Source organism: Capricornis sumatraensis, chromosome 3 (assembly GCF_032405125.1).
Source record: "Capricornis sumatraensis isolate serow.1 chromosome 3, serow.2, whole genome shotgun sequence".
Lineage (NCBI taxonomy): Eukaryota > Metazoa > Chordata > Mammalia > Artiodactyla > Bovidae > Capricornis > Capricornis sumatraensis.
In genome coordinates, this window is record NC_091071.1 from 171394804 (window position 1) to 171403586 (window position 8783).

General features: G+C 56.2%; 1 protein-coding gene across 2 annotated transcripts; it reads left to right on the forward strand.

Moving 5' to 3' along the window:
* Positions 1 to 1736: 1736 nt before the first annotated feature.
* SLC30A2 (solute carrier family 30 member 2) lies at positions 1737 to 8526 on the forward strand. Of its 2 annotated transcripts, XM_068969012.1 has the most exons (8): positions 1737 to 1786; positions 2496 to 2710; positions 3663 to 3809; positions 4483 to 4636; positions 5421 to 5595; positions 6336 to 6441; positions 7760 to 7894; positions 8381 to 8526. In XM_068969012.1, exons 1-8 carry the CDS (start codon positions 1737 to 1739, stop codon positions 8524 to 8526), a joined length of 1128 nt encoding a protein of 375 aa, XP_068825113.1. The 2 variants fall into 2 exon arrangements, with proteins under 2 accessions (XP_068825113.1, XP_068825114.1); XM_068969013.1 differs by lacking the exon at positions 3663 to 3809.
* The last annotated feature ends 257 nt before the right edge of the window (positions 8527 to 8783 follow it).

Genomic DNA, 8783 nt, shown 5'->3' on the forward strand with positions numbered 1-8783 from the left:
ACTTCTCTCTCCATGAGATTCTCCAGGCAAGAATACTGGAGTGGGTTGCCATGACCCCCTCCAGGGGCTCTTGCCCACCCAGGGATCAAATCTAAATCTCTTCTCTCTCCTGCATTGGCAGACGGGTGGTTTACCTCTAGCGCCACCTGGGAAGCCTTCTTTATTGGAATATCAACATTTTTAGAATAAAATTGCTGAGATGTCTGAACTGCCAGGTCATTTGCATAGGACTTCTAGGGATCTCGGAAGGAGACAGGTACAGAGTACAAATGAAGCGGCTTTTCCATATATCACAGTCTTAACTAATTAGTTAAACTCTTGCAAATCAATTAAAATGAGTACTAAGAAAGTATTAAGTTAAGGGAAATCTGGCATAAACTTTTTTTTTAAATAAAATGAGTAAATGTGTCGATCCAATTTGTAAATCTTCATATACTGAGAATTTACAATGTACTTTGCATTTGGCTCAGACGGTAAAGTGTCTGTCTACAATGCAGGAGACCAGGGTTCGATCCCAGGGTTGGGAAGATCCCCTGGAGAAGGGAAATAGCAATCCACTCCAGGACTACTGCCTGGAAAATCCCATGGACAGAGGAGTCTGGTAGGCTACAGTCCACGGGGTCGCAAAGAGTCGGACAAGACTGAGCAACTTCACTTCACTTCACTTTGCCCTCAAGTAAACTATAAGATTAATCTGAGCTGAGCCTGGGGCAGTTTGAAACTTCAACTGGATCGATAAGCTGAGACCTGCACAAAACACACATCCAATCCCAGTGGATCCCGGCAGGAAGAGCTAGCTGTCGTTTCTCGGCCGAAGACCACGCGTGGCTCCTGGGAACTACCGCGGGGCAGTGGAGAATAGCTGGTGTTCCGGTGGCGGTGTCAGCTCAGTCCAGATGGCGACTGGGGCTGAAGTGCGACCCTGCTCCATGTAGCGGTGGAGATACAGCCGGTCACCCCAGATTTTAATCGGAGCCCAGAAGGGGAGGAACCGGTGCTGCTAGAGCGACGAGGATGGGTCAGTCAGGAAGGCTACTGTCCCAGGCTGAGTGCAGGCACACCCCGCCCCCGGGAGCCCCTTAGCCTGCGCAGAACTTGGGGGGCCTCGGACGCCTGCAGCCGGAAGGTGGAAACCGATCACGGGTTTCCCGAGGAGGAAGACAACAACCCCAGCCTCAGGAGCCCTTTATTCTGAGTCTAGGAGCCACATTCCTGCTCTCAGGCGACTCAAAGCCGATTTCAACAAGCCGGTGTCTCGAGAACTTCCCGGCCGGAGGCAGCCAGCCTCGCGCGGGGGGCAAGTGGGCGCAGTGGAGGCAGAAACAGCAAGCAGCAGCAGGGCTGGGCGGAGGCGGTTAGGCTTTCCGACTTAGGCCAGATGGGCTCTTCGGGCTCCGGGGCCCGGGTGCTGGGGTCAGCGCCCGGGCCCTTTGCAGCCAGCTACACCCTCCCCCTTCCCTGCGGGCTTTTGCGCACGACGCGCCGCTTCACACGGGGAAGCGGGGACTTGATAAAGCCAGCGGGCGCGGGGCGCAGCTGCCGGCGTCGTGGGGGCAGCAGCGGTAGCGACAGCGGGACGATCCCTCGGCGGCCCCGGCGCGGTCTAGGCGGGAGCGGACTCGCGGCAGGGCGGGCGGCCGGAGCTGCGCGCACGGCGCTGGTGGCCGGTGAGCACTCACCGCTGGAGAGCCCAGCACGCGACTCCAGGGAGCACGTGGCAGGGCGCGCGGGGCCGCATGAAAGCGGGCGAGAGGATGCATCTGTTGGACACCAAGCTTGCAGTTGGGTAAGGAGAACCTGGGGAGGGGCGGGAATTTCAGTGGCCTCAGCCCCATCTTCCCGTCTGCCATACTGGCAGTGGTTGGTTTTGGCGACGGCTCGATCTGGGACCACGCCCCCCAACCCCGACAGGAGGGGTCGGGGGGAGGTGGAGGAAAGGGGAAACTGAGGCTGAGCACAGGGACCAGTCACTTCCTCGCCGCAGAGCACAGATCCTGACCCCTGCGGATTCGTGGGGGAGTGCGTGCCTGGAGCTCCGCCCCGGGGCTGGCACTTAGCCCGAGGACCGCCCCGCCCTGGGAAGCCCGGTGTCTCCAAGTCCTTGTGAAGAGGCGAGCTGCTGTCTTCCTTTAGCATGAGCTCTGAGACTTCTCCGCGCTCCGCTGGACCGGCCCAGCCCAGCACCGCCCCCCGACCCCCCCTCCCCGCCCCCACCGCCGGCTAGTTCCCAAGGTCTTTCCCTCCTCCAAGCCCTGGGAGGGATGGAGGAGGAGGAAACAGAGCCAAGACTCCAGGACTGGTCATTCTCCAGCACCCTCCTGCAAGGAGGGGCTTCTGGTCACTCCTTAGAGTCTGTCGAGCTTGGAGTATATCCTTAACTCTTTTTCCGAACGGGCACAGGGGAATGCGCAGGCCCCGCAGAGAGATAAGACTAGAGTCAGCCCTCTTTGCTCCCATCTCAGCTGAATCTCCCCTCACCCTTCCTCTCTGGACAGGACTTACACAACTCTGTGGCAGGATGGGACCAGCGGCATCCCTCCGTCTTCACCTGGCCTGGCCTTGCAGCCCACTGAGCTGGCTCCCCAGAGCAGCCATTACTGCCATTCCCAGAAGGGTCCTGGCAGTCACGGTGACCCCAAGAAGAGGGCCTGGAGCCAGCTCTGTGTGGCTTCTGCCTTCTGCCTGTTGTTCATGATTGGGGAAGTCATCGGTAAGAACTCTGGGCTAATTCAATGAAATTGGCACATGGGTAGTCTGGATGACCCAAAAGGCTTTTCTCCTGAATGTTCCTGTAGTATTCATACTAACAGCCCCATTTACTGTATGCTTGCCATGCTAATAGTAGGCTTCCCTGGTGGCTCAGAGGGTAAAGGGGCTGCCTGCAGTGCAGGAGGCCAGGGTTCCATCTCTGGGTGGGGAAGATCCCCTGGAGAAGGAAATGGCAACCCACTCCAGTATTCTTGCCTGAGAATCCCATGGACAGAGGAGCCTAGTAGACTACAGTCCATGGGATTGCAGAGTCAGACGTGACTGAGCGACTGTCACTCACTCACACCATGCTACACCTCTTACACGCACACTGTCTCATGCAATCCTCACAACAACCTCGTGCTGTCATGGGTCCTGATAGTCTCATTTTTATGATGAAACTGAGGCATCATAAGGTTAAGTAACTTGTCCAAGATCGCACAAAACTAGTAGGTCAGGAAAGACCTGAATGCTAGAAGAAAACAGCATTTATTGGGTACCTACAATGCTTTCCAAGCCCATTTTGTTTTTTTTTGTTTGTTTGTTTTTGGTTGTTTTGGCCCATGGCTTGTGAAATCTTAGTTCCCTGACCAAAGATTGAACCCGAGCTGAGGGTGCCATGAAAGTGGGGAGTCTGAGCCACTGGACCGCAGCGGTATTCCCCTCCAGGCCCAATTTGAACTCAATTTTCACATTCATCCTCTAAGGAGATTTTGCTAATCCCATTTCACAGATGCTAGAAGTCGAGGCTCAGAGAAAGGAAGTCACTTGTTCATGGTTACACAGCTAATGGTGGAGAGGTCTGGAATCCCTTGTCTTTCTCCAGAGCTCATGGTTTCCCTGCTGCACACACTCTCTGGGAAACTGGCTCTTTGGGGAGCCAATAAGGATCCTCCCTCCTTTTGGCCCTGCAGGTGGGTACCTGGCACATAGCTTGGCGATCATGACAGACGCAGCCCACCTGCTCACTGACTTTGCCAGCATGCTTATCAGCCTCTTCTCCCTGTGGATGTCTTCCCGGCCAGCCACCAAGACCATGAACTTCGGTTGGCATCGAGCTGGTGAGGGCCCTGGTTGGGATGAGGGTGGAGTTGGGGGAGGGGGTGGGTTAAGATGTAAGTTTTTAGGTGAGTGCACTGGGTCCCTGCGTAAAGCCAGGAGGGTAACTTTGGTGGGGGAAGAGGATGTCAACCATGACTTTTGTCCTTTGGGAGCTCCCAGTCTGATGGGGGTGCCCTGGTCCCCTGTCCTCTGGGAGTTCCCACCCTGCAGGAAAGGAGAGTCCACCTTCCTGAGAGGGCAAGCTGTATTTATTTAAGAATAAACAACGTTGGGGTTCACTTTGCACATAATGCCATGGATTGGCTCTAGGGGGGAGGGAGAGGTCAGCAAAGCCTTCTGAAGTTCATCTCTGGGCTGCATTGTCATTCTCTTCTTGCTGGGAGATGGCCCAGCCTCTGTTCCTCAGAGCCTCAATTTGCCAGCTGAGCAATGAGTATATATTTAATGAGTCAGCTTCAATTGAAAAGGTTGTCCCAGATGATGTCTTGAGCTTCTTCTAGCTCCAACCTTTTCAGATGTACGAGTGGTGGGGTGAGGTGCCAGCCATAGCACCTCCAGCAGAGCCATACCTCCCATGGGATCCAGGCTCAGATTTTGTGGGGAGGGAGAGGGGGCTCCTTAGCCTCAGGGCCCCATGCTAAGATTGGTACTGGGGGCCGGGCTCTTCCTCAGAGATCCTGGGTGCCCTGCTCTCTGTGCTGTCCATCTGGGTCGTGACGGGGGTGCTGGTGTACTTGGCGGCGGAAAGGCTGATTTCTGGAGACTATGAGATCAAGGAGGAGACCATGCTGATCACATCGGGCTGTGCTGTGGTCGTGAACATCATGTGAGTGTGGCCTGGGGTCCCTGCGAACCCTCCCCCTCCTCACAGGCATACCTGCCGGCCTGCTCTTGTTGTGGGTGGGGGCATGCCCCACACCAGGATGGCTGCAGGATCAGAATTTCCCTCGTGGGCTGAGCTCTGGTGCCTGGAACACCTGGGCCCTGCCTGAGGCCTGGGGCCAGGCCATCAGGAACTGTAAACCTGGGGCGGCATCGGGTCCCCACCCTCGATGTGTCTGTGAATAACCAGAGACAGGCTTCCTTCCTGTTGCGGGGCGGGGTGAGTCTAGTGCTTACAGGAGCAGGGGTCCCTAGGGACAGAATCTCAAAGCCCTTTTCAATCTGATGTGCCTGAAGCTGGTCTCATTGAGACGCAAATTGTGTAGAGTGGGGGTGTCTATTTTGGGTTCTCTCCCCCTTGCCCAGTGGCCTTGGGCAAGCCAGTTTCCTCTCTGGGCCTCAGCTTCACCCTCTGTGACATGCTGAGGGGATCTCGATCTCCTCTGTAGTGCCCTTCTGCTCTGAGGTTTGGCACTGGGGCAGCTTTGTGCCCAGGTTCAGCCTGGCATTGGATGGAGCTGAGCCCCTCCCTCCTTGGCAAAACTCTGAACCAAGGCCACGTTCGCTGGGCTCCTTCCGTGGCCAAAGGGATCATGCAGTCTTGGGTGGGGGTTGGGATTTTGACCCCCACAGGGAGGTCAGTCCTGATGGGGGCCTCTGCCTGCCCGAATTTGAAGCTTCCATCTGCTCCCTCAGCGAGCCCCTGGACTTTGTCTCCACTCCCATAGAATGGGGTTGATTCTTCACCAGTCTGGCCATGGACACAGCCACAACCCCGAGCACGGCCACAACGCCAGCCAGGAGCAGGGAAGCCCCAGTGTCCGAGCTGCCTTTATCCACGTCATTGGAGACTTTCTGCAGAGCTTGGGCGTTTTGGTGGCAGCCTTTATTTTATACTTCAAGGTTAGAGCTGGGGACAGGGGGAAGTAGGGGAGGGGGTGTAGGTCACCTGGGGGCTTCTCTCTGCATAGGACCCTTTCCAGTTTCTAGCTCCCTCCCAGCTCCGGGCAGAAGGGTGGGAGAGGGAAGAAACATTTACCCAACACCCACTAAGCATTAGCACTTCTGATGTTGATGAGAATCCTGAAGGGAGGTGATGGTGTTTTCTGCAGCCCAGAAAGGGGCAGTGACTTGCACAGCATCACTTAGCTGGTAAGCTGTGGAGTCAGATTCAAATCCAGAACTGTAGGCTGCTGAAGCCTGGGCATTGCCCATTACCTAGACGCAGTGGGGTGTAATGGAAACAGCCCAGTGTTGGGTTTGAAGCCTAGATCACCCCTTGCTCGCTGCATGATGTAAAGGGGTCCCTTGCTCTAATTGAGCCTCTGTTACCCCACCTATAAAGCTGGGATGTTGGGCCAGATGGTGCCTACGATTGCATTTCGCTCTGTCTGTGGCTTAGCCTCTTGGGCAGGGAGGGGTGGGAAGGCATGGTGTCTTATCCTGAACCGTGGTGTGTCCTGCCTGCCCTTCTGGACACAGAATAAAAGGAAGAGAACTGGGGAGGCAGGGTCAGGGTGAAGCTCATGCCCACCCCGCAGAAAAAGCCCTTCTCCCTGACCCACTGCTAGGTGGGAGGGGAGAAGGGAGGCTGAGGTGTTGGCTGGTGACCCCCCAGCTCTGCCTCTCCTTTATCCTTGTAGCCAGAGTACAAGTTTATAGACCCCATCTGCACCTTCCTGTTCTCCATCCTCGTCCTGGGGACAACCTTGACCATCCTGAGAGACGTGATCCTGGTGCTGATGGAAGGTAACCTGAGCTTGGAGCTCCCTTTTTGCTCTTTATTTTCCAATGCAAAGATAAGTTCGAGTCTGTGTATATGTGGGCTTCCCAGGTGGCTCAGGGGCAAAGCATCTGCCTGCAAATCGAGCAGACACCAGTCTGATCCCTGGGTTGGGAAGCTTCCCCTGGAGGAGAAACTGGCAACCCATTCCAGTATTCCTGCTTGGGAAATCCCACGGACAGAGGAGGCTGGCGGGCTACAGTCAATGGGGTCACAAAGAGTCAGACATGACTGAGCATGCACTGTGTGTGTGTGTGTTGGTTGTGAGAGTACATCACAGCACATGGTGGGGGGGGCAAGGTCTAGAGAACCTCCTGGGGTCCAGGCTAATCTTGACATTGAGCAGGGTCCTCAGGTGTGGTTGTTCTGGAAATGTCCCCTGGATCGTCCTTTCCATCCCTCTACCCCCAAGCGTGCCTTCTCCCTGCTGGGCTGTGTCCCCCCTGCCAAGTCTGGGGGCTTCCAGGTGTGTCTTTAGCACCTGGCCCTCCTGCCCTTCCTCATATGCTTCCTGAGTCCCCACTTGCCTTCCCTTTTGGAGTGAGGATTATGCTTCTCATTGCACAGTGCTGGGGGGTGCAGATTGAGGATGAGAAAAAGACAGTCGGAGTTGGACAAGAAACACTGCTGAATCCACTCCAGCTCAGGCCTTCTTTCCTGAGGCGCTCCCACCTCGGGAAGACGTGGCAGGGCTTTGAGGGGTGCTTAGTGGTAGCGAATGGTCTGCCCGAGTTACCACACCTACTTACCTGGCTTTCTGGCGCCCAGGGTCTGGGGCCATACGTCTCTGTGGTTGGAATCAGTCTGGATCCTGATTTGGGGTCAGCCTGAGTGTTCAGCTGCAGCTCAGAGCATTTTCTCCAAGAATGTGATGGACTCAGATAAAAATGATGACAAGGATGCCCCATGGGGGTGCAGGGAGCCCCGGGTTGCCTTCTTTATCTTAAAAAAATTTTATATCAAACATATACTCGGGGAAGAGGCACTGTTCTAGGCACTAATAGGGTGATAAACCAAACAGTTGTCCTGCTCGCATACAGAGTTTCCATCTGAGACAGGGAGATAGCAAGAAACTAACAAATAAGGTCATTTCTGACAGTGTCACGTGTGAAGAGGAAAATACAACAGGGTGACATGATACAGCAGGGGGCTCGTTTCGGGGGGGCAGGGGCAACCTCAGCTCTGCTGGCCACGGAGGTCTGCGTGAGGTGCTGTGTGAGGAGCAGGAAGCAGCGTGGGTGGGAGGCAGCCCCGTCCTTCAGCCCCTGTCCCTGTCATCCTCAGGGACCCCCAAGGGCGTGGACTTCACAGCCGTGCGGAATCTGCTGCTGTCCGTGGAGGGCGTGGAAGCCTTGCACAGCCTGCACATCTGGGCGCTGACCGTGGCCCAGCCTATCCTGTCTGTCCACATCGCCATCGGTGAGTGGTGAGAGCACTCGTGCGAGAGGCAGCCGGGGACCCCGGGGCCATCCCTGCCCGACCTGTCCAGATGACACCGGGTGCTCACGGTGCCGGCGCTTTGGATCTGACCCCATGCTGAGTACTGGGCATCTGTTATTTATTTGATCATCAAGATCCCATTTATAGATGAAGAAACTATAGCGGTGGGAGGTGGTAAAGGCACTCGCCTAGGCTTTTACAGCTGGTAAGTGGCAGAGGAAAGACTCCGAGCCTTTAAGCCAGAGCTTTTCCGGCCCTTTCAGGATTGTGTGCCAGGTGTGGGAACCAGACGGTTGCCTGGTACGGGAGTGAGTCTGGGGGTTTCTTGATGTTCATGGCCCCCTATCTTGTTCTGCTGGGGCTAGGACTTGAGACTTGCCTCCTACTCGCTCCTAAGGGCCCAAGAGTGAGTAATTGGTTCTCTGGTGCCTCCCCTCTCCCACCACGTGTCTTCTCGGCCCCCAGCTGAGAATGCAGACGCCCAGGCTGTGCTGAAGGCAGCCAGTGACCGCCTGCAGGGGATGTTCCACTTCCACACCACGACCATCCAGATCGAGGACTACTCTGAGGACATGAAGGACTGTCAGTCATGCCGGGGCCCCTCGGACTGACCACTCGACCAGGCATCAGCAGGGCGGGGACAGGCCTGCCGATGGCTGGATTGAGTGTCCCCCGCCGACCCCCAGGCTCAGCCAGGTCTTTGCCTGCCCTGGCTGGGTTATGAACCAGGTCCTCCTCCTGACCGCTGCTCCATGTTCAGTGACGAGGGGCCTTGTCCAGAAACGGGCTCCTCCCTTGCCTCCCTCATCTGACTACTGCCAGCCCCAGGAGGGGAACCCGGCAGGTATGGAGCTGGTGTGACCGTGCT